The following is a 26266-nucleotide window of genomic DNA, read 5'->3' on the forward strand; positions in this document are numbered from 1 at the left end:
GAGCGTTTCATGGCTTTGTCCTGCAAGCTCTCAACCTCCAGCTCAGTCAGACTGATTGAAACAGGAGCCCCGGTGCTGTTGTTAGCCTTTTAAAGAGAAGAGGTTGGTGCTGGTAATAGCGATGCAGAAGATGCGCTCCGTTCCTATTGCAGGGCTTTTGTTTAAAGGGCACTGCAGCGTTGGCTTCCTAATCACAGATCCCGATGTGCTATCTTTGCACACCGGGAACTCAGGCAGGATTAGAGTTTTGTGGCAGGACGTGGACATCACAAACGCACTAGCTCCTGGGTGGCAGTTATAGCTGATCTGACTCTAAGGAAACTTAACCATTTTTTCCCTCTGGGGAGGAGGAATGGGGGAAGTGAGTTCAATAGCTTGCCGGCCTCATCTTAGCCACCGGGTTTTAGAAAAGCTATTATAATAGAGATAGCAAAAGACTTTGGGATGGATCAAGCCCCCCCCCCCCCCCACACACACACACCCGCAAGCAGAGATCAGAGATTTGGAAGTTTCAAAGGCTAGAAAGAACTCAGGAAAGAAGATCTTTGATCCAGGCTGACCTGTCAGTGGGTGGAGAAAGATTGAATAAAACTTCCGAGATCAAGACGGAAGCTCTCAGTTGGCTGGAACTCTCCAGAAGGGTAGTTTTAATTAATCACATTCATCATAAAAAATAAGGTGGAGTGACTTTCAAGTACTTTTTTTTTTTGCTTTGTACTTAACCACACCACAACTTCATTGGGAATTTCACTATTGTAAATGAAGCCTAAATAGCTTATGCAAATATAATACAGATATTTTCTATATCCACATGAGCTAGGTGCATAAGGCTTTACTGTAGCTAGCCATATGCAAACTGTATTCATGAATGGTTTGCAATGGTGAAAAATACAGGCAAAAACTGCCACCTTCTGCCACTTTTTCAAAATGAACCCCCTAGAACCTAGCCTGTAGAATGGCCTACAGTAGCCCAGTTTTGATCCACTTGTGCAAAATATACAATTTTTCCCTGCAATCCACCTTGGAGCAACATTTCTTAAGTATTTCCCATATGATCCACAACATAGACTTCAACTTACCTAGGGGCTACTTAGATGTTTATACTCCTCTTTTCTCCCTAGTGGGGATGTAAACACTGTCCTGTCCACCTCCATTTTATTCTAACATCCAAGTGAAGTAGACTATGCTGAAACAGTGCGAGTGGCCCAAAGTCACCCAGCAAGCTTTCATTGCACAGCAGGGATTTGGGCCTAGTCTGAGTAACTACTACACCATCTCTCTTATGACCTGTAGTCCTGTAATCTAATAAAAGATCTACACAATAATCTGTACATGTATTTATCCTGCAGAAGGAAAAAGAAGGTGGATGCATGCATAAATACATAAAAGCAACAAAACTCGGATGAATTCTATTTGAGGAAGATATTAGCTAATCCAATGAAGAAACCAATCCTGAAGGAAATATGTAAAATGTGGTATACATTTTATTTAGTGACAGGTGGTCAGAGGTGTAAAACCATCACAAGTTTAATTAGTGAGCAGTAAGATGCATAGACTGGGGAACGGTCTCAAAAACGCTCATGAGTAGCTTCTCTGGGAATTGAGGGGGCAATCCAACTTTCTTTCATTTCATTGAATTTTATGCAGTTGTTTCTAGATTGCATCCAGTTGCTGACTTGCCTTGGAAAAGGTACATAGGGCAAGATAAGAAAACCTCTTCCAGTGCTGTGCTACTAATTCAAATAGTGCCTCCCATCAAGCTGCTTTTTAAAAGCCACAGGAAACCTGATCGTTGCTCCTCTGGCACCTCATCTTGTTGAGCTCTCAGTGGCAAAGGGGAAAAAAATGAGCAACCCATTTCTTGGCCTCTTCTTTACACTGCTGTATAAAAATTATATCATGATACTAGAAAACTCCCAGTGCCAAAATCAAATCTGAACTTTACTGTTTCTAAATAAGTCATGATCTTAAATTATCTTCTAGAACCTCCCCAAATTTGGTGGCGAGAAGCAGTGGCTGTATGTTTTTTTTAAAAAAAAAACAATAAAACAAGTAAGAGAAGTTTTCCGTTGAGTGTGATCTGCTGTAGAGCAGAATAGACAAGCAAATGGAATGCAGGTTTTCACCTGCTGGCAAACTGGCTTATTGGGAAAGCATGGAAGAAGAGCAGGAGAAGCAAAGGAAGAAGTGGAGTTTCATATTCAAAACTGCCTGGCTGAATGTTGGAACACAACTGAACAACCATTACAATCACATCAGGATGTGTTTATGTTACAGTGCAGGCCTAACATGCTTGCATTGGCCTATAGAGATGAGATGAAGTTAATTACATACATTGATGTCCTTTATAATGGAAACAGCAGGTACATTTCCTATTCTACCACTGTAAACAATATAAACCCCTGGTATGTTTTGTTAATACCTCAGGTATTAGAGTATCAGGAATGTGGTATGGTGCAATCCACCTGAAACAATAGTCTACTCCTATCTAGCCCACTCCAAAACCATAGGATCAATACTGGTAGAAGGCAGGCAACATGGGATCCAAATGTGAATCGGTATTTGCCAAATTTTCTATGCAACTGTCTTGTTTTCTAGTTCTGTGAAATTTTTTTCTGGAAAGAAACAGCATCTCTCGCATCTTTCTTATTTAGACAGCTCTCAAGCAACTAATGAAAAGGTGCCATACAAATGTATCCAAGGTTCACAGACCTACTAAGCACCAGTGAACCCTCCGGAAGCTGAGCCAATTAAACCTCACGAGGAAACAGAGTGTGTGCACTATACAATAGGGTCCTTCTACTACAGCCAAACACTATATTAAGTGCCAATGAGCCATTGGAGGTTGTGAATGGCTTGTTTTAAAAGGCCTTTGTCCTTTCTTCAAACCTAGAAAGCTTCAGCAGAGTTGCTCCTGATTTGAGGGCTTTTCAAATTCAGCTAAACTGGACATGAACTGGAGGTATCAGACAGCTCCAATAATTTGAAATAAAGAGACAATGAAAACACTGAAAAAGTCAGCATTGTGATTTTTTCTTCCCCAAGGCTACAGAAATATTTTTTCACACATACAAATAGATCCTGATCCAGCAAGTGGTGGCATCTTCAACGATGGTGGCCAAGAGACTAGATAATCTCCCGAAGAAAGTCTGTTTCAAGTCCAAAAAAAAAATCAGATTTCACTTTTAAGTGTGTTCTGGTATTGCTGCAGATTCAGGACTCAAATTCTCTGGAAATTCTAGCTTCTCATATACCGTCTCCTTCACAGGCAAATACTGAGCAATCTCATTCGGATCCGTGAACAGGGCTTGAGGAACATGCTTAAAAAAGAAGACAGAAAAATTATACCAAACCAAACAAAGAAAACACAATAAAAAACGTACACTTTAGAGTGGAAAAGGGTAGAAAACTAAACACCCATTATTTTTCTTTAATCTCAAATTATTAAAAATGCAGAGTGGGGGGGGATGAATTGAAGGCTAGTCAGCATGTGCTTTTATTTTAATTAATGTGATGGGGGGGAGAGGCTAGATTTCTGGAAAACCACTGTTAAACCATTGCTGCCTCAACAGTTCCATCTTACGGGGCCCTGCAGAATTGCGTCAAGTTCCTAGGGCCAGGGTCTCATCAGACAGGGCGTTCCACCAGGCTGGGGCCAGGGCCAAAAACACCTTGGCCCTGGGTTGAGATCAGCCAGATATCTTGCAGGCCAGGGATCACCAGTAGATTGTTGTTCGCTGAACCTAGTGCTCTTGGGGGACATATTGGGAGAGGTGGTCCCATGTATACAATGGCCCTAGACCACTTAGGGTTTTAAAGATAAGCAACATATATGCTGGAATATGCTGCCACAGGAGGTGGTGATGGCCACTAACCTGGATAGCTTTAAAAAGGGCTTGGACAGATTTATGGAGGAGAAGTCGACCTATGGCTACCAATCTTGATCCGAGTTTGCAAATGCCTTAGCAGACTAGGTGCTTGGGAGCAGCAGCAGCAGAAGGCCATTGCTTTCACATCGTGCATGTGAGCTCCCAAAGGCATCTGGTGGGCCACTGCGAGTAGCAGAGTGGACTAGTTGGACTTTGGTCTGATCCAGAAAGCTCTTCCTTATGTTCTTAACAGGACCTTGAACAGAATTTGGGAATCCACCAGAAGCCATTGGAACTGACTGGTTGGATGTGCATCTGTCATGAGGTCCCTGTAAGGACCCCCCCGCTGCATTTTGCACCAGCTGCAGTAGATCCACAGGCAGCCCTGCAAATGATTATTTAAGTGCTTGTACCTTTCATTAGGAACGTGTTAATATTAATTGCTGGGTGGGGAGCAGGGAAGGGCAGTAAATGCTGGTAGCATTTGTCAGAGTGTCCACAGAAAGTAATTTGTTCCAGGAAAGTGCCAACGCTGACAGAAAAAACAACCATACTTAAAATGTTAATACCATTAAACTTGATACTTTGCTTTCCCTAGATGTGTATTCCCGCAACATGTAGCGTTTGTCAGCCTAGTAAAAAGAAAGTAAGTTGAAACGTAACTGCATGGTCATGTAACATTCTTCATGCATTGAAAGTTAAAAGAAATAAAGACTTTAAAACAAGCTTGTCAGCTCAACAATGAGAGTAAGACTTGAGCAATTTTCTTTCATTGTAGCAATTTCAATTTAGTCTAAACCATCATCCGGTGCATCGCACAAACTTTTATCTTAAACACCTGTTACTAGTTCCACTGAAAATTCTGACTCTTGATGTTACACAGCCTCTAAACTTAAGAAGCAACGACCCAGTGTTACTGGATCTATGGGCTCAAGGACCATCTTGAACCAGACAAGATGTGGTACAAATAATATTCAAACTTTGTCTAAATTTGGTAGCATGGTGTTCAACAGATACTTGATAAATGTTAAGGTATTTCTGCTAGTAAAACGTGAATCAACTTATAGTATTGTATTGATGGCTACACCATAACTCATTCTCAGCACCCAAAGTTTTATTGGAGCAAAGAATACAAGAAGCTGACTGTTTTGGTTTTCTGGGCTGTGTGCCTATGGCCAGGAACCATGACCAGCCTCTAAAGATGCCATCCACAGATGCAGATAAAATGTTAGGAGCTAAAACTACCAGACTACAACCACACAGCCTGGAAAACCCACAACAGATAGTTGATTCCAGCCAGAGGTGGGATGCAGCCTATTCTCACCTATTTGGTAGAATCGGTTATTAAAATTTTCTCAGTTCAGAGAACCGGTTGTTAATGATTAACTCCACTAGGGACAAGGGGGTAATCTTTGTCCCTGGGTACAACAAATCTCATCAAGTGGGAAATGCAAAATTGCGGCCCCCTTCCCCCCATGGCACCCACCCCTTCCCCCCACCTCACAGCACCCACCCCCACCCCCACACACTTACCTTCATTTCAGAGCAAGATGCGAAGTGGCAGACAATCCCTAACTTGTCTTTTTTCTGCAGCCAATAGCTTTTGCCCTTTACAAAAAATGGCTACAGTAATAGCCAAGTAAAAGGGAACTGCACCTGCGTCCTTGCCACAGCCCTGCCCAGGAATGCCCCGCCCCCAGTGGAATGCTTTCGCCTCTCTGCCCCTTCTGCCATGTTCCTCTCACCCAGCCCCATTGGCGCTACGCCACTGTTTGAATCCCACCACCATCGGAACCTGTTATTAAAATTTTTGGATCCCACCACTGATTCCAGCCATGTAAGCCTTCAACAATGCTCTACAAGAAGCATTCCGTAGGAAGGATAATCGAAAATCTACTCAAGCTAGCCAGGAAATTACAAAGAAGTAACTAGCAGTTGCCTTGTCTATTATGAAGTTACTGTACCAAAGCCACAAACATGGAACAACACACACTAGGGACGCTAAGGTGTACATGCTTATTCCATCCAGGAGAAAACAGGCATGATAAGACTTCCTCACCTCGTGGTAAAGCCGTGTGTCATTCATCCGGATAAGAACACCATCGACTCGCAGGAAAAACCTCAGCAGAACAAAGAAGCTTGAAGGCATCACTCTCTGCCAAATATAGTAAAATTGATTTGCACTTGCCTCATTTTGCTTATCAATATTTATCTAGTTCAGCAAAACAGTAAACATTGTATAATCACATTAGTCGATAACAGCGATTTTGCAACAATCTCTCAAACTTAACAGCTGATTCTTCTATTTTTTTGTAGAAACATTCAACTAACAGAGACATTTGTGAGCAAAGAGAAAAGGGAAAAATGTTATGGGCCAGTAAGCTGTAGACTTGTTTACAAATATCTTCAGTACTGAAGAATATCTCCATTGAATACTCCCTTGGCAATATCAGTTTCCTTGATTCAGACCACAATCTGATACACACTTACAATGGGAGTAGGTCTTACTGAACTCCACTGGCTGAACTGGGTTAATGTTTCTTTTCTTAATTATGAAAATTGTAAAAATCAGATAATGACTGAATTATCAGAATATTTTAATATTTTAGTGAATGGGGTGCTTGTAAAGTTTATATTAGAGTGAAAACCACTGCATATGCTTCTCAGAAGAAGCTTAAAGAAATGAAGGAAAAAACAGTGTAAGATAGATTACAATATCTTTGGAGCCAGTTTGGCTGTCTCCCACACCAGACCTTTATCGAGAATTGCAAAAAATTAAATATGAACTAAATAATATACTATCACTGAAAGCAGAATATGCTCTAACTTGTTTGTGCCAGTAATATTGGGAAAGTGGTGAGAAACCAGGTAAAATTCTAGCACATCATTTAAGACAGCAAAAGAATAAGAACTATATTCCTTTGATCAAATATCAAAACAATATAATACATCCTGCCTCTCGTGAAATAAATTGACAATTCTGTATTTTTCTAAATTGTATTGTAAAGACAAAACATTTACAGAAAAAAATTGAAAAAATATTTTTCTCACACATTGATCTTCTCTGTTTAGATGTTACTCAGCAACAGATTCTTGTGGAGTCTTTATGCATGGGCAAAATCATGGCAGTGATAAGGAATATGAATAATGGCAAATCTCCAGGACCAGATGGGTTGCCCACTGAATGGTCCAAAACCTTTGCAGATGTCAGAAGCATCCTTCAAGCATATGCTTTGGGAATATAATGTCATTTGGTTTTTCTGGGAAGAAATTATTACTCATATCCATTTTGTATTAGAATATTCACTGGTTTTAAAGGATATCTGAGTATTTTTAAACCATTTGTCTGTCTTTTGGAGACTAACCAATGGTCAACGAAAATGGACATTCTGTGCCCTTCCTAAAGCTCAAAAGCACAAATTACATAATAAAAGGCCCCCTGAACACATGGCATATATAGTAATTGTGCATGGATTTATTTTTAAAAATTTGGAAACCATTTATAGAATTTTATGTGTAGATTTACCACAACTGTTATATTTTTGTCTCTCTCTGTGTGTGTATTTTGTTTTCTCGGGGGGGGGGGGGGTTGAGGGAAATTTTTTTTCCCTGGGGCTTTTTTTCACAACACTTCATATGCCAAATATTTCCTGCTCCAATGTCTTATACAAAGGTAACCTCAACATTTCTGTCAAGCCACAGGGGTCTCCATAAACCAAACAAGAAAAAAGAAACTAGACATTTTAAAGGAACAGTTCCAAACAATTTGTTCACCTGAATTGCTTTAACTGAGGAAAAACTGAAAATGTAGATGTGGGCGCTGCATCATTTTTTTCCCTTTTCAGATGAGTTCTAAAAACTTTTTCTACTTCAAGAAAACATGCAAAAGTAACCAAGCTCACTATTTTGACACTGAGGCTTGAGACTCCATGATCATGAAGTTCATCTTCAAACAGCAGCACTTCTTCAAAGAACATGATCTGTTCCCTGGCTTTTAATTTCTCTGTGTCTATATGGTCGGTTGTGGCAGAAACCTGGGGGAAAGTATACAATGTTAGTTGAACAATTTATGAAGCTCCCTTAAGCTGAAATCAGACCATTGGTCAGTCAAGAGCAAAACTGTCCACTCTGACTGGCAGCAGCTCTTCAAGATCTCTGGTAGAGGTCTTTCACATACCTACAACTGGATCAATCTGACTGGAAATTCCGGGGATTGAACCTTAGTTCCTCTGCGTGCCAAGCAGATGCTTTACCACTCAGTCACAGCCCCTCCCCTATAAGCTGTGCTCTTCTGTGTTCTCTTCTAACAGCAAACAGTTGTTAAAGACCATGTTCAAATTGCAAGATGATGAATGATCAAAAGGAGAATGGTAAATTTACCTTTAACTTTAATGTATCACCCAGCAGTGTTCCTTTATAATCTGTTGTATAAGTCCAATCATATGGCTTAACAACCTCCTTTGTGTGTTCTGGCTCAGATCTGAAGGAAAACAATAGACAGCTTTGTAGCATGTCAAATACAGAACAAGATGAAGACTACGTCCGCAAATCTATGGTGCCCCCAGCTTTCAGTATACATGGATCTCCCTCATTTTATTATTACAACAAACGTATGTGATAGACTAGGCAATGTGTGAGGTTGGCCCAATCACCCTCTTTAACACAGTTACCATTTGATTCTAGATTTTACAGATATACTTTAACCAACACACCACACTAGCATTAAGGACAGATAATTGCATTTTTATCATTTTCCTGTTAGAAACATAATGGTGCTCCCTGTACAATGGTGCTGTGTGTACAATACCAATAATTTTATGTTATTACCTGCTTTCTTGCCATTCTTCTGCACAGGCAACTTTAACCATGCCTTGAGAGTTATTTACACATCTTAATGCATCAACTGCATTGAACTCAATTCCAAACTGAGACTCGTGTTGAATTTTTAAGACATTGTCTCCAAACATCATTTCTGGAACACAAGGCATGTGCAGTTCTTCAGCTAGTCTGAAGGGGGGAAAGGAGATGACAGCAACAAAAAAAATTATAGTCCACCTTTTCTTACATAGACTACTACTTATTGAACTCTATATTTTTCATTCCAAACAATATTATAATTTTTGTATCTAATACAGAATATGCTGACAAGGAGTCAGTTCCATTTATTCAAGATGAAATTAACAATAGAAGGACATCCCCGCCCCCAACAAAATTAGATACCTCTTTCACATTACCATTTTCTCACATCATTTCCACTTAATGTGGGAATCAATATGAAATCAAAATGAGAATCCCATGTACACTGAGACTTTAGAGTTTTCTCACATACAATGAGAAACACACACACACAAAGCTACAAGTTATAATCTACATGTCTGTTTCCCAGAAACTTCACAGCACGTCAAGTCATTCTAACACAAGAGAAAACCTTAATTACACACACCAAACGATTAACTGAGAACAGATGAAATTTTTTTTGCAGTAACCCATAGGACATAAACTCAGTTACAGTAAAACCCTCCCAAGCCATATATTACCATTAATAAAGCACTAAGGGGTGGAATGTCCAACGACGAACCCCCCACTAATATGCTCCCTTATTGGTGGAGGGTTCGTCGTCCGACATTCCATCCCTGCCCTGGAGTAGGGGCACCAAAAGCCCCTTCGGCCCCCTAGAAAATCCTCCCAGCCGCTATCTCCTCCACCACCCCCACCCCCACCCCCACCCCAATCTAGGCCTGCTGTATTTCTTACTCTACAGCTAGCTTTACTGATTTACTGGTAGTACATATATACACACCGGGGGGGGGGGGGGGGCCCCTTCTATTGAAAGGTATTCTCCACTAATGCTATGGGCTAACTGAATTAACTGTTGTTGCTGCTGTTATTTTTGCCACTGCCAGGGTCCCCCAGCCCTTCCGCAATACAGATCTCTGCAGATTTGGGGCTCCAGAATTAAAAGCAATCAAAAATTAAAATGCAAAGGAAAAGGCTCTGGGTAGCCATCGCACAGTCGTCCACGTAAGAGCAGCGCCCCATCTCCCACCTCTCGGCCTCAGCCGATTTCATGATGTGGGTCCGAGCGGCGGTGAGCTTCCAGGGCCCGAACGCGAAGTCGCGCCGGCTGCTTTTGAAGGCGGGCATCATGATTGCGGCGGCGACGGAGCAAGCATAGATCTCTGTATATGGAACAAACACCCTCACCCCCGGAAAGCACTATACCAGATTCCTACTCAAAACAGTGGCAACCACCACAGGAAGAACTCTTTCCGTTTCCGGTGACATCTCTATGGCTCTTGAACGAGACTTCCGGTCTTGGTGTAATTAGAATAATCCCACGTGGGCTGGACAATCGCGGAGGGATTAGATTAGTTTTAACGTGAACACTCAAGTAAAGCGGGACGAATTGAAAACTTCAATTTGTTGCAGTTCTTCGAAATGATCGTATGCTGCCTCTTCCAACTTTGAGACTTCTAGAAGCTCGACTAAAACACAAAGTCAGAAAAGGCTTGAATGCTGAGGAATGCTTCGCCTGTTGAATGCCTTCTTTGACATATTTATACCTAACTTTTGAGCTAGAAGGGCCCCCAGAGGAGCCGTGTGTGAAGCAAGGCGACATGCAAGAAACATAATCATTAAAACAGTCTTAATTTACGATTTTAAAATTTGGTTTTATATTTTTATACTCTATTTTATGTAACTGTTTTATTAGTGTTCTAAGATGAATTGAGCTCCATAAAGAAGAAAGGCGGTTAATAAATATTTTAAATAAAATGAAGAAATAAATAGTAAACACAGTTTGAAAATTGCCGAAATGTACTGTTCTAGTTTGATCCCCCCCCCCCCCATATCATAAATGTGACATCTGTTCAAACCGTACAGATTACTGACAATGCAGTGGACTTAGGAGAGTGCAGCTCTGTTTAGGATTCCACTGCAGCACTGTAATTTAGGCGACATTGTGGTACAGGGAGTATACCAAAAGATAAGAAGCCCCCACCCCTGCCACCAAAAAGTACCCAGAAACATTCAGGGAGGAAACCTCCCCCTCCCCCCCCCCATTTTTCCCACAAAGCACAGTGTAGTGGTTAAGAGCAAATAGACTCTAATCTGGAGAAGTGGCTTTGATTCTCCACTCTTCCAGATGAGTGGTGGACTCTTATCTGGTGAACTGGGTTTGCTTCCACACTCCTACATTGTTGCTAGGTGACCTGAGGCCTGTCACAGTTCATTCAAAACTTTCTTAGCCCCACCCACCCCCTTCCATATCACAGAGCATCTGTTGTGGGGAGAAGGAGGGAAATGAGTTTGTAAACTGCCTTGAGTGTCCTTACAGGAGATAAAGGCGGGAGGGTATAAATCCAAACTCCTATTCTATTCCTGTGGGGAAAAAATGGGAAATATGGAGGAGCACCTATTTTTTATTTTTGTTTAATAGTTTTTTGAATGACTGACATTTATTACAAGTTTTACTCAAAACATGTAGCATTAAATTTTTAATGTAAGACAATCTACAGTGTTAGATAATAACAATTCCTATATACTGTGGACATTATGCTGCGTTTTCTCAAGGACTAGGATTTGGGAGACCCAGGCATGAATCTGAACAATGTAGAAGTTTGCTGGGTCACTCACCCCTGTCAACCTAACCTGCCTCACAGGATTGCTGTTCTGAGGATAAAGTGAAGAGAGAGCTATAAGCCTCTTTGGAGCCATATTGAGGAGACATGGGGGTATAAAATCTAATTAAATCTGCTATAATATGTTTGATGGTAATACATTAAATGTTTTCTGCAAAAATTAACATGCTTTTCCAATATGCTGCAAATGCTATTTTGACCATATGAAACTTTCTGTTCAAATATTTTAATTTTTAAACTCCAAAATATATTTTCTAACTTCAACTGTTATTTTTTCCTGTCTCTCAAAATCTGCCAAAAAGTAGAGAAGAAAAATACATAAGGTTGTAAAAAAATGGGTTTTTTCCTCAAAATTTATGCCAGAGACAGAAGATTAGCAAGTAAACCACAAGAGACAGAAGATTGGCAAGTAAACTTTGTCAACCACAAATTTATACCATGAGTACTGCAGTTTTCAGAGCTGATAGAGACTATATTGGCACCTTGACACTGAAAGGTGGTCCAAGGATATCGAAATCAATAACACTTTAGGCCACTGCCAAACCCCAAACAGTTAAGGCGTACCCATTTCCATAACCACCAGAGATACTAGCTCATTTTCCTATGCTCAGTAGAGGAAAGCCATCCTTAGTTTATCTGCCAAAAGCAAATCTTGTTCACTCTGTTATCCAAGAGAGAAGAGCCCCAAACCCTCCAGACACCTATCTCACCCTCAGAAAATAAGATAAGCCACATGTGTTAATGAGTTTCCCCCACAGGTGGACATTATACTAGCTAGGAAACCCTTGCTGAGAATACAGGCGACTCACGGAGACCAAGATCTGACTGGGCCCCATTTTAACTGAATTTGGGCTCCACCTTCTTTACATTTTCTTTTTCTTAAATACGCATTGATATGGCACACTTGCTCAACTAGAATATTCTAAGCATCAGATAAAATGGGTGCTAGTCCACAAACCTTATGCTGCAATAAATCTATTCATCTTCAAACTGACACAAAACTTTTCTGTGATGTCATCCCAATGAACACCATTAACATCAAGTTGCACTACAATTCATAATTCTTCCCAGAATTGTCACTGAATTCTTCAGTATGTTCTCCCTCGGTGACTTGTCACTAGAAGTAGTCAGCTTACCAATCATCTTTCGTTTATGTGGAAGGGAAGAGAGAGAAGAGTTTTGATTTATATCCTGCTTTTCTCAACTGTAAGGAGTCTCAAAGTGGCTTACAAACTCCTTCCCTTCCTCTCCCCACAACAGACACCCTGTGAGGTAGGTGGGGCCGAGAGAGTTCTGAGAGAACTGTGACCCAGCAGGCTTCATGTGTAGGAGTGGAAAAACAAAGCCAGTTCACCAGTTAAGAGTCCGCTGCTCATGTGGGGGATCAAACCCGGTTCTCCAGATTAGAATCCACTGCTCTTAACCACTACAACCAGACAGGTTCAAAAAACAATTTGTTCCAGAGGACCATCAAAAGAAAAAAATCAGGCAATAAGAGAATCATTATTTTGTTCCTTACAAATTTCACTCTTTATTCAGTAGAACCCATTTTCATATATATTTAGGGGACTTAGGGGGAATTTAACCTGGAGCTCCAGTGTCAGCATTAGGATCTCCAGAATCATTGCTTCTTTTTTAGCTAGTCCATCCATTGTCCCCACCCCCTAATCCCAAAATCCCAAATCCAAATCCCAAAATTAGCCTTAATGATGAAGAGAACTGTGTTTTAAAATCATCAGGACAATTTGCCTTCCATATTTGCCTGGATCAGACAGAGGCCAGACCTGCTACCAAGAATACCCCAGAAAAGTTAGGTGGACTTTAGTCAGGGGAAATGATGAATGTTGTGACTTCCTTGTGAGTCTTGTGTTGCCTTTAATTTCCCCTATTTTATTAGTGTTACCTGCTTCACCAATACTACCTAAACACTGCTGCAATGAAACATGTAATGTAACTTAATGACTACTGGGGAATTATTCAGCTTTTTAAAGGTAGACAATGAGGACATTGTTCAAGACTTTCCATTCCTTGGCTGCATCATCAGCCCAAAGGGAGACTGCAATCCAGAAATCAGAAGGACTGGAAAGGGTAGCTATGAAGGAACTAGAAAAGATTCTTAACTGTAAGAATATGTCGCTGGCAATCAAGATCAAGTTAATTCATTCCATAGCATTCCATGTTATGATGTATGTGTGGGAAAGATTGATGATGAAGAAAGCTGACAGGAAGAAAGTAGGTTCCTTTGAAATGTGGTGCTGGAGAAGAGTTTTACAAATACAGTGGCCTCCAAAAAGACAAATCAGGGGGTTTGGATCAATCCAAATTAGAACTGTCCCTAGAAGCTAACATTATTAAACTGAGGCTATTTCACTTTGGTCACACTGGAAAAGACAATATTGCTAGGAAAAGTTGAAGGCAGCAGGAATAGAGGAAGACCCAACAGCCTTCAGACATTTTGGAGGACATTGATTTATAGGGTTGCTATGAGTCAGAAGCAACTTGATGGCACCACGCACCCACATAGCCTAAAACCCATATACCTGAAGAATTGCCTTTCTAATGGCAACTTGGCAGAACACAACAGTGCTTTCTTTCTATTTCCTTCCCACTTTCCCCAAAACACATACATGCTAAGATGCAATCAGCTGCTGCCTATTTGTGGGAATTTTCAGTTTGCTGCCTCTCTTTTGTAGAATATCCTCCTTGAACAGAACAGGAGAGAGTGCCTACTTTGTTGTTTCAGACTCTAATTCATAATTGTTCAAGTCAGCACAGGATAAGGAACAGAATGTTTTGATAATTTTGCAAGTATATGTAGGAGGATATTATTTGTTTGTTTCTATGGCCCCTTCCGTGCATGCAGAATAATGCACTTTCAATCTACTTTCACAATTGTTTGCAAGTGGAGTTTGCTATTTTGCACAGAAAAATGCAGCTGCAAAATGTGCTGAAGGTGGATTGAAAGTGCATTATTCTGCATGTGCAGAAGAGGCCTATGTTTTGCAGGCTGTCTCCCATTAGTTTCTGAATGTTACCATTCTCACGTACATTTTCTGTCTGTTTATTTGTTGGATAGGAATGGTCTGGAGAGTCAGCATGATGTAGTGCTTAAGGTGTCGACCCTGGTTCAAATCCCCATTTGCACCATGGAAAGTTGCTGGGTGACCTTGAGCCAGTCACACATTCTCAGCCTGCACCTTGGCAAGTATTTGGATGGGAGACCTCAAAGGAATACCAGGATCGTTATGCAGAGGCAGGCAATAGCAACCCATCTCTTGCCTTGACAGCAGCCCCCACAGGGTAGCCCTAAGTCAGCTATGAAAGAAAAAGGTAGAAACACAAAGGCACCCCGAAAGTCCGCGTTTCTTTTTGTCTCACTCAGTGGGGTGGGGAAAAGGCGGGTTAAGAAAATTATACTGAATATGTAAGGAATGCTGGGAGAAACCACATTGAGCCACACGGTGAACTATTTCGCATTGGTAGGGAACTGGACCGTTGCCTGTGAAAATTCACCCCAGTCAGTGTAAGATCGCATTTAAAAAAAGTTTTTCTAGCCCAACCCTGAAGGCGTAAGGAATGAAGAGGGGGCGACTGGGGTAAGGAGGAGCAGAGGAAGGGAAAGGGAGGAGGAGGAGGAGGAAGGGGAGGAGTGAAAGAGGGGGGTTGTGACGAGGAGGAGACGGTGGAGGGGTGTGGGAGAGTAGATGCGGGGATGGAAGGAGAAGGAGGGGGGTCGCGCGGCTTTTCTGGGACGCTGCTGGCGGCGACTGTGGGGGGTCTGGGGCGCCGTAACGTGAAATCGCCGCTGCACCCCCACCCCACCCCGGTAACGGAGGCAGCCGCGTAGGGAGAAAGTAGCTTCATCCGACGGTGAGTGAAGCTCCCGCAGGGAAGAAGCCCGGGATTTTCCCGGAGTTGAGCGCGAGACGCCGAGCGTAATGGAGTTGTTCCCTTTGTGCAGAGGGGGAAAGTCTGAGTCTTTGGGGAGGAATCCTCCTGGCCCGGGTGGGCTCCACTGACCTCGATCTTTTTTTTTGCGGGGGGGGGGGGCTCTATTCGGTAGCTGCAAAACGGCAGCTTGCTTTGTTTCCCTGCAAGGATGAGTCTGGTGACACCCCGGGTGGGATCGGCGAGCGAGCGGGAGACGCGCGCGGCGCATCTCGCCCTTCTGCACGCCTCGATGGGTGGCCTCGGCAAAGAGAAGCTGGACTGGAAGAGAAGAAGTGGGCTTGGCTTCGCGTCGATCTCGCCGATCCCGGGAGCGGGGCGAAATCGGAGACTTTCTGGCTTCAGTAACCTCGGATCGGGCGCAAAGGCGGCGGGGAATAACCCAAAAGTACCTAAAAAGGGGCGGAGGCATTCCTCGATGGAAGGTGTAACTGATTGACCATAGCACTAAAAATGTACAAATGGCCTCTCTTTGCTAGTATGGCAGAGACACGACAGAAGTGCCGTAGATACATAGAATAATGGTTTGTGATTAGGCTGGAAGAACTTACTCCAGCCTAAAGAACCATCCTCCGACTTAAGTGTCTCTTCCATTGGAGCAAGGCTTCAGATTTTGCTCAGTGGAGATTAAGCATATATAGGCATGGCCCTAAGCTCTGAAAGACTTCATTGCACAAAGCGACCTGCACATACACATGGGTTGCTATGGGGGAAGCTTTTTGCGAGTCAGTGCAGACAGCATTCTTCAGCTTATCCCGTTCATACAGAAATGGGTGCAGGATCAATATTTCTGCTGAGTTGTCTTTTGATGCTTTCCTTCTTTGCAGGTGCTCAGCATGCACTGTCCACTCCACTACCGCATGCTCTGACAATGAGCATCAACTCCTCCCTCAGTAACGAGAAGGCCTTGAGGAACCTCACGCTGCTGGAAGATGGAGCAGGCAGAATTACAGAGTCCATTGCCATTATTATCATCGCAATTTTCATCTGTTTAGGAAACCTGATGGTCGTACTGACTCTCTACAAGAAATCCTACCTCCTCACGCTGAGCAACAAGTTTGTTTTCAGCCTGACCCTCTCAAACTTCCTTCTTTCTGTGCTGGTGCTTCCTTTTGTTGTCACCAGCTCCATCCGGAGGGAATGGATCTTTGGAGTCGTTTGGTGCAACTTCTCTGCCCTGCTGTACATGCTAATCAGTTCTGCCAGCATGCTCACACTTGGGCTTATTGCTATAGACCGGTATGATATTCTTCCATTTTGTATGATGTGGGTGTGCAGTGAAAAGTCAAGGTGCACAGGAATTAAATGTTCAGAGCAGGGTCGGCTTTAAGAGCTACAGTGCCCAATTCGGAATAACTTTTGCAAGGCCCCAGGTTCACAGTAAAGGTCTCTATAAAATCTTAGGCATTGGTGTCAAACATACAGCCCTCAGGCCTGATCTGGCCCCTTGATGGCTTTTATTTGGCCTGTGCTTTTCCATCCTGTGCTTTTCCATCAGGATGAGCCTAGCTTTGAACTGCGGGCTTGGCCTGACCTGGGTCCTATGTTGAGCTGTGTGCATGTGGACTTCGGAGGTACAGCCTGATGTCCAATCCTGGGCTTGGCCTGGCCAGCGCTGGAAAAGCTTGGGCTGAATAAGTGCTCTCAAGGAGCTGGATCAGGTCTGGGCTGTATGTTTGACACCCATAGTGTAAAGGATGGCAGCACATTTGCATGGGTATTTGACAACACTAGAGTAGATTATCCTACCAGACATCCAGCATGGTGTAATAGTTAAGAGCAATGGACTCTAATGTGGAGAACTGGGCTTGATTCCTCACTCTTTCACTTGAGTGGTAGACTCTAATCTGGTGAACTGGATTTGTTTCCCCACTCCTCCACAAGAAGCCGGCTAGGCTAGTCACAATTCTTTCAGAACTCTCTCAGCCCCACCTTCCTCACAAGCTATCCGCTGTGCTGCCACCGGAGCACAAGGATCTACTGTGTTACTGAAGTTAAGGTGGGGTGACCATTTTGTGACTGGCTGTATTATTAATGACCTACAACCAATGCTGGATTGTGACACTTAACTCTCTAAGGCACTGGGAGGTCACCCCTTTCTTGCTCATGGACCGCCTGCTAACCTAAAACAACTTCTCACCCTCAACAGTATCATCTGGTACCAAGGCCTACAACAAACCAAGGTGCTAACATTGCTTTCATATGGATCATAGCAGCACCAACACTAGGCCAGTAAAAGCCATTCTATCTCAGGTTCATACTCCTGCTCATCTTCTAATGTGATTGATTCCAGCAATGCCTTTCTATTCTTTACATTGGACAAACAGGCTGGTCCCTGTGACAAAGATTAAATGGACATCAGAAACATCAGGACATCAGTATTCACAAACTATTGGGGAACATTTTAAATTTCCAGGACATTCAGTTGCTGATTTAAGAGTAGCAGTTGTCTTAAAGGGAGATTGGAAAGAGAGGCTGCTGAATTACAACTAATAATGAAGCTCAAAGCAATGCATTATCCCGGACTAAATAGAAATTTAGGATTCCTGTCTCATTACCAATGCTGATTTTTCCATGCCTACTCCCCCTCTGCATATCACACCTAATTCAATCACACTTGCTACTGACATATACATGCTATTGTCTTTGGGTGTCTTAATTCACTCTTCTCTACTTAAGGACAGATGGACTCACATTCTAGCTGCATCTAAAGAAGTGAGCTGTGACATATGGAAGCTCCCTCCCAGAAATTTTGTTAGTCTTTAAGGTGTTACTGAACTCTTGCTCTTTTCTACCATTAGCAAGAGCACACCAAATTAGTGTGGTAACCAAACAAATTCAGAAGTGTGATATTACATTGCAGTGTTCTCTTTGCCATGGATTGCCACAACGTCCCTCTTCCTTGATGCTATGTCAATGAGCCAATCTTTATTACAATGTGTTTCATGGTTCACATTCATGTAATATCACACACACAAACTGATGGTCTGAAATAGGGTAATTACAAAATAGATCATACTAATATACTCAAACTGTGATCCTTTACCTTTAGCGATTTCTCATTATTTAGTCCCCAGGTGTATGGTAAAAGTTGCTCTTTTTGCTGACTAGTTCAGGGGTCTGCAACCTGCGGCTCTGCAGATGTTGATGGACTACAAATACCATCAGCCCCTGTTAGCATGGCCAATGCTGATGGGATTTGTAGTCCATCAACATCTGGAGAGTCACAGGTTGCAGACCCCTGGACTAGTTGGTTAAAGAAACTGAGGTTGAACTGAGTGACATTCAATAGATAAACTAATTTATCTACTGATTATTGTCTATTGATTATTATTATTATCTACTGATTGCAATTTTTTTTAAAAATAAATATATTGTGGAATTTTCTTTTTGTATTTCTTTCAGGTACTATGCCGTCCTGTACCCAATGATTTACCCAATGAAAATTACGGGTAACAGAGCTGTTGTTGCCATTGTGTACGTGTGGCTCCATTCTCTCATTGGATGCCTGCCTCCCCTCTTTGGCTGGTCTTCCTTGGAGTTTGATCAGTTCAAATGGATGTGTGTGGCTGCATGGCATAAGGAGGCTGGTTATACTGCATTTTGGCAGATCTGGTGTGCTCTTCTGCCCTTTATAGTTATGATGATTTGCTATGGATTCATATTCCGCGTAGCCAGGATTAAGGCACGGAAGATTCATTGTGGGAGTGTGGTCATTGCAGAGGAAGATACTCAAAGGAATGGAAGAAAGAACTCAAGCACTTCAACTTCCTCCTCAGGCAGTCGAAGGAATGCTTTTCAAGGAGTAGTTTATTCCGCCAACCAATGCAAAGCTTTGATAACTATCTTGGTTGTAATTGGTGCTTTTGTGATCACGTGGGGGCCTTACATGGTGGTAATTACATCTGAGGCACTTTGGGGGAAAAACAGCATTTCCCCTGCTTTGGAGACATTAGCAACGTGGCTATCTTTCACTAGTGCTATATGCCACCCTCTGATTTATGGACTCTGGAATAAAACTGTCCGCAAGGAATTGCTGGGAATGTGCTTTGGAGATCGGTACTACAGAGAATCATTTGTTCAACGGCAGAGGACTTCCAGATTATTTAGTATTTCTAATAGGATCACAGGTAACAAAATATAGATGTATACTAGATCATTAGTTTATTTCATGAAGCTATCTAGAAGCACAGATGCCATTATTTCCAAAATGGTTTTTTGGGAGGTTTATGGTAAACATTCATATCATATCTCTCTTTGTGTAAAATGCTGTCAAGTCACAGTTGACTTACAGCAACTCCAGCAAGAGGTTCTCAAGGCAAATGAGAAGCAGAGGTGGTTTGCCACTGCCTTCCTTTGAAGAGTATTCCTTGGTAGACTCACATCCAAGTACTGACCTGGCTTAGCTCCCGAGATCTGATGAGATCGATCCATACTTTATACCATATCTCCTAAAAGAATTTTCCTGCCTTGGTTTTTCCTTTGGAGAAAGTATTCCTGCCATCATAAGTATAATTCTTACATATCTAATTAGATAAGCATTCTAAGAATACTTTTGTGTATTCATTGCCAGCTGCTTTTGGTACAGATGTTGTTAATCCACTGGTGGATACAATAACCAGGCTGTAAGTCATGAAGGTTTGTGACAATACTTTTGTTAAGATCTTCTCACCAACACGTACATTGTTAATACTGGAACTCTTTTGCAGACCTGGGGCTGTCCCCACATCTCACAGCACTTATGGCTGGTGAGCGTCCTTTAGGACACAGCAGCAGCACTGGAGACACAGGGTTCAGCTACTCTCAGGATTCAGGTAATTCTTTCTTAGTGTGTTTCTAGCATTCTGCATGTAGATGGCGAGAACTGTCAAGCTGCCTAGAGCAGAGGTCCCCAACCTTCTTCATCCTGCAGGCGCATTTGGAATTCTGAAACAACATGGTGGGTGTAGTGACAAAGTAATTGCCACAAGATGGCTGCCATAGGAGGTGGAGCCAGTCACAAAGTGATTGCCACACCCTAACTTCATTAACACAGTACAGATCCTTGTGCTATGGTGGCAGCTGTTGCCCTGTTGCCAAAGCAATTTAAAAAAAATCTGCCAATCAAATCTCCAGTAGTCAAATCTCCAAAAGCCTTGCTAACCAAAAAACCTACCTGGCCCCACCCACTTCCTAAAACATTTGGGTGCCAGAAAAAATGTTGGTTGGCACTATGTTGTCCATTGGCACCACACTGGGGATCCCGGCCTAGAGTTTTCTGTTTCTTGTTAAGTGACTCTATGGCCCCTTCTGTATGGACCAATAAACCTGGGCTGGATATGGGGAAAACCCCATTTCAGGGGGGAACTTCTCACAGCTCCTGCCCCTAAAGCGAGGCTGTCCCCCCCATGCATTGGGCTTCACTTCCGACACAAATTTGGTACCCTACCTGTGTTGCCTATTTATTTCATGGCACTCTTGCAGGGTCAGTCTGACCACTAGGTAACTTCCTAACTCCCTAATATATCTGTGCAGGATCACAATGTTTCTTCCACTTGATTTTTTTTTCTCAATAAAATCATCAGTGGTGTTACTACCGCTATATAAATAGATGCAATACTGAAATAGGCATTCAGACCACAAAACAATTGATTGAAAGCATATGTTCGTGTTTCCTTTTAACTTTTGAGTTAAATTATTTTTGATAGTTTTAATTAACATTGCAGTCCTTATCCTAAGACATGCTTCACCCTCCTGTAGAATACTCACAAACATAATTTTTCTGGATGTGGTGTCAACTTCTAACATGTCCTCTCTCACTTCACACACCGTCCCATCCCATCAATATCAACTCATAAAATAAAACTTTCTATTTTATTTCTGAAATAACATAAGTAGACCAACTGATCTACTTATTTCCAGTTCCCACCACAATGTAGTTACATTGTAGTTACAATGTAGTTACATCCCACTACATCTGTAGTTATGAAAACTTTTGAAAGGCTAGTGATGTACCATTTGAAAACCATCACGGATCCACTGTTGGACCCCTTGCAATTTGCATACCGAGCAAACAGATCGACAGACGATGCTGTTAATATGGCTTTGCACTATATCCTACAGCATCTTGAATCGCCAAAGACCTATGCAAGGGTCCTCTTTGTTGACTTTAGTTCAGCATTCAATACTATCAGACCGGACATTCTTCTAACCAAACTAAATCAGCTAGCAGTACCTGAGCATATTTGTAAGTGGATCACAAGCTTCCTAACAGATAGGAAACAGCAGGTGAAGCTAGGAAAAATTACATCAGACACCTGTAAAATGAGCACAGGGGCCCCCCAAGGCTGTGTACTTTCACCACTTCTCTTCTCTCTGTATACCAATGACTGCATCTCAAACGATCCATCTGTTAAAATACTGAAGCTCTTGCAGATGATACAACAGTGATTGGTCTCATTCGAGACAAACGGCATGAAACCGTGATACAGACGGGAGGTTGAACAACTAGCCTCGTGGTGCCACTGGAACAACCTAGAACTGAACACACTTAAAATCAGGAAATGGTGGTAGATTTCAGAGAAACCCTCCCATCCTACCTCCTCTCACAATACTAGACAACACAGTATCAACAGTAGAGACCTTTAAATTTCTAGGCTCCATCATATCTCATGACCTAAAATGGACACCTAATATCAAAATCGTCATTAAAAAAGCACAACAAAGAATGTTCTTTTCTGGCACCAACTCAGGAAGCTTCCAAACTGCCCAAGGAGCTGCTAGATTACAGTTCTAGCAGAGGAATCCATTGAGTCTGTTATCTGCACTCCTCTATAACTGTGTGGTTTGGTCTCTGCAACCCAACAAGATCGACTACTAAGACTTCAGAGAATAATCAGAACCTGCAGAAAAAACAATTGGTGCTAACCTGGCTTCCATTGAGGACCTGTATACTGCACGGGTCAAAAAAAGGGCTGTGAAAATATTTTACGGGACCCTCGCATCCTGGACATAAACTGTTTCTAACTCTTACTCCCTCTAAACGTCGCTTCAGAGCACTGCACACCAAGACAACTAGACATAAGAACAGTTTTTTCCCGAATGCCATCACTCTGTTAAACAAATAATTCCCTCGATAATGTTAAACTATTTATTATATACTTATTATATAATTACTGCACTACTTTTTTCATCATTCCTATTACCCATCTCCTCCCACTTGTGACTGTATGACTATAGCCTGTGCTGACATTTTATTTTATTTTATTTTATGATTTTACATTTTATGTTTTCATTACTACTGATTGTTTCCTGATTGCTTACTAGACCTATATGACAATCATTAAGTGCTGTACCTTATGATTCTTGACAAATGTATTTTTCTTTTATGTACACTGAGAGCATATGCACCGGAGACAAATTCCTTGTGTGTCCAATCACACTTGGCCAATAAAGATTCTATTCTATTCTATTCTAATGTGTTTGTTCAACATGGTTACCATTTAAAGGTACGAGGGATAAAGGCAACTGCAGAAAAAGATTAGTTGGCCCAGTAAGTTTTTTTCCCAACAGGTAAGATGCTTCAAGTCTCAGAGCTTGGATGATAGAAAAACAGGGTGTAGGCTGAGAAGAGAGGCATTTGAAAGGAGGATAAGAAGGCACAGGGAACAGTTAAGCACCTCCTTCTATTTGCCTGTCTTTTCCTGCAAATGCTCCTTTGTGCTTGGCATTAGTATTAGTTCCACCTTTAGAAAGTTACATTTGATGGAGGTTTGCACCCCATGCCTTCAATAGGAAAGCTTCCACAAGTATATTGTCTTATGCTCTGGTCTCCTTTTAGGAACAGATGTCATGCTGCTTGAAGACTACAGCTCTGATGGAATTAATCACCCACACTGCATTCAACCCCATCGACGGCGGAGTTCTGTGACGTTTGAAGACGAAGTGGAACGATTTAAAGGTGGGTTTAGACTGCCTTATGATATTGAAGTGTTGGAAGTAGAAGAAACTTCTTGAAATGCTTGTTTTAAACTTCCATTGTTAAGCATTTAAATATTTTTATTACATTTTAAAATTTTTAGAGATAGAAATTAACAAAACAGAAAAAATAAAATGGAATTAAATCGTGGTTACAGTTAGTTCTAAAGACTGAAACAAAATTGTACATATATTTTTTTAAAAAAAATTACCAATAATGGCTATATACATCAGAGTGATAGAACTGGGGAAGAAATTCTTTGCTCATGCGCTCTTTGCCTGAATGCCATCCCCTCCCCCAACTTCCTTTTAGATCTAATAGAAGAAGATCAAACAGATAGTGTCTGTCTTTTTTTCTCTACTAAGGCTAAAAGCAGCCAGGGGGAATTCATGTTCAATTGGGAATAGGACAACAGAAGACAAAAGCCTCGTTCCTATCCATAATTCCCATAGCTATTTTTTCAAGACTAGACTACCACCTTATTCCATGTATAATCCTGACATCCACATTAATAAGTACATGTGTATATGCCAGAATATCATTTATTATTTACAAAAGCTAAATCGATTCCTCCCATAAAGTTTGTGATACCTTTTCTGTGTGATTTTTCTTTTTCTGCAGACACTACAAAGAATTCTGTTCTCCATGTAAAAGCTGAAGTCCATAAATGTATAGACAGCTACGCATCCAGTTTGGCCAGAGCTATTGAAGCTGATGTGAGAATTGCCTTGTTTGGAGGAGATGCTCTACCTGGCTCTTTGTTTCCAGTGCAAAGTGTGGTGGGGAGCAACTCATGTGCACGACGTGGGGGCAGGGCCCATGTTGGCCAAAGGCTGCAGCTGCAAAGCATTGAAGAAGGGAACCCTTAACATCACTTAAACAGGGAAGGAACCTACAAAACCACTACTGGCGATGCAGGGCTGCTTTTGTTTTTGTTGTTTTTTAGGATTGCTTTAAAAAGCAGCCTCCAGCATTTTAGTCAAGGACATTTGAAAATATCTGAAGACTTGTCCTAAACAGTATTAGAATGGGTATGTGTGTGTGTGTGTGTGTGTGTGTCAAAGAGCAGCAGTGGCATAGTGGTTAAGAGCAGGTGTACTCTAATCTGGAGGAACCGGGTTTGATTCCCCGCTCTGTCACTTGAGCTGTGGCAGCTTATCTGGGGAATTCAGATTAGCCTGTGCACTCCAACACATGCCAGCTGGGTGACCTTGGGCAAGTCACAGTTCTTCTGAGCTCTCTCAGCCCCACCTACCTCACAGGGTGTTTGTTGTGAGGGGGAAAGGAGTTTGTAAGGCCCTTTGAGTCTGCTTACAGGAGAGAAAGAAGGGATATAAATCCAACTCTTCTTCTTCTAGTATGGAGCAGTGGCGGAGCTACAAGGGGACAGGCGGGTGCGTCATGCACCAGGTGCACGCCTGGGGAATGGAAAATTGCCCCCAGGCCCCTCCCCCGTATCTTCTTCATTCTCCTTTCAATACTTACCTTAGTTCTTTTAGTTCTCCTAGAACTTTTTCAGGTTGAAAAAAAGGCCTGCTCCCAGCACAGGCTGCAACAGCCTGAGGAATCCATAGGTTCCCAGGAGACCCGGCTCACAAGGTCTCCCCGGTGCTTATAGTTCCCACCTGTGTCGTTTTTAAGCCTGAACTGTGAATAGGCCTTTTTTTCAGCCTGAAAAAGTTCTAGGAAAAGGAAAGGAACTAAGGTAAGTGTGGGAAGGGGGGAAGCTGTGGGGGAGGCGGAAAATATAGACTGCGCAGTTTGGCCCAGCTACGCCTCTGGTATGGAGGGAATTAGAAACAATCACAAGGCCACTGACAAATTTATTAATGTATTGGAAACTGTTTCCCCTCTCTAAGTGACAGAGAACTTCTTGCAGTGTTCACTTTCTGCTTGTTTCTCTAGCCAAAGATATAACCTGTTTTGAAGATTGCTTCTCTCTCCATACACCACTGCTCAGGAAAACTCTTACAAGTTGCTCCAGACAGGAGTCCAGGGGCCACAGCTGTAGCAAGGGGGAACTGCGCCTGGTGCATGTGTGTGCCCTGCCACGCCCCACACCAGCACGAGTCCAGTGCAAGACACACCGCCCCGCCCCCCACTCCCTGGGTGCTATGCCACTGTACAGGGGCACCTTGAAGATTAGCAAGATGTACTCCAGCATAAACTTTTGGAGTCAGAGCTTGCTTTAAAGGGTTATCTTCTATCTAGATTTGGGTGGGTTCTGAGTCTGAAAAAGAACAACAATGGAAAAAAAACCCCAGCAGACCTGCTTACTGCCTTTTATTAAAGCGGGCATACTTTCTGCTTCTCTTGTTAGTTTGAAAAGCCAGAAGTTCTTTCAAGGTTCGGCAAGAGAAAGAGTACCTAGCTACATGATCTGTTGAGAGTTCCGTAGACAGGGTTTCAGGGCTTTTAAAAACTTGCTCACCAGGAACCTGGGAAACCAATTTGGACTGGAACCACCACATGGGTTAATGGTTATGATAGCAGGAGTCAAAACTTTGCACTGACCTTTTTGCTGAACTGTCTTATGCAGATTACTTTTACAACAATTTCACTGTGCTAATAATAGCCTTGAAATAGCCTTGTGTTAGCCCATACAGCCGAGTAGCTTTGGCACATGGATCAAATCCCTTTCACTAAGTTTTGTTTCATCAGAGGAAGTCTTAGCAGAAAAGAGTGATTTTCTTAGCAAAAAAGAAAAACCTTTTTCAAATAATGAGGATTTTTATTCCAAACATACTTTTATAGAGGGGAAAAGATGAGGGAAATAGAGCCAGTGTTTACTGTAATATCACAAAAAGTTTTGCGAACGTTCACGGTACTCTGTTATTGGGCACAAAAGGAAC

The 26266-nt window shown here is 42.2% G+C and overlaps 2 protein-coding genes across 3 annotated transcripts; one reads left to right on the forward strand and one right to left on the reverse strand.

Moving 5' to 3' along the window:
• Window positions 1-1466: 1466 nt before the first annotated feature.
• Window positions 1467-10141, reverse strand: TIPRL (TOR signaling pathway regulator). 2 transcript variants are annotated; one of them, XM_048494955.1, is made up of 7 exons: window positions 9916-10139; window positions 8697-8876; window positions 8250-8349; window positions 7772-7903; window positions 5929-6024; window positions 4439-4501; window positions 1467-3320 (listed from the first exon to the last, which is right to left on the reverse strand). In XM_048494955.1, the coding sequence occupies exons 1-7, from the start codon at window positions 10014-10016 to the stop codon at window positions 3186-3188; spliced, it is 807 nt and encodes a 268-aa protein (XP_048350912.1). In that variant the 5' UTR covers window positions 10017-10139; the 3' UTR covers window positions 1467-3185. The 2 variants fall into 2 exon arrangements, with proteins under 2 accessions (XP_048350912.1, XP_048350913.1); XM_048494956.1 differs by lacking the exon at window positions 4439-4501 and having other exon boundaries at window positions 9916-10141.
• A 5066-nt stretch (window positions 10142-15207) lies between these two features.
• Window positions 15208-24556, forward strand: GPR161 (G protein-coupled receptor 161). Its single transcript, XM_048495646.1, has 6 exons — window positions 15208-15379; window positions 16285-16696; window positions 18863-19587; window positions 20167-20271; window positions 23277-23396; window positions 24036-24556. The coding sequence occupies exons 2-6, from the start codon at window positions 16329-16331 to the stop codon at window positions 24281-24283; spliced, it is 1566 nt and encodes a 521-aa protein (XP_048351603.1). The 5' UTR covers window positions 15208-15379; window positions 16285-16328; the 3' UTR covers window positions 24284-24556.
• Window positions 24557-26266: the final 1710 nt, after the last annotated feature.

This window comes from Sphaerodactylus townsendi, linkage group LG04, assembly GCF_021028975.2.
Source record: "Sphaerodactylus townsendi isolate TG3544 linkage group LG04, MPM_Stown_v2.3, whole genome shotgun sequence".
In the NCBI taxonomy this organism is placed as follows: domain Eukaryota; kingdom Metazoa; phylum Chordata; class Lepidosauria; order Squamata; family Sphaerodactylidae; genus Sphaerodactylus; species Sphaerodactylus townsendi.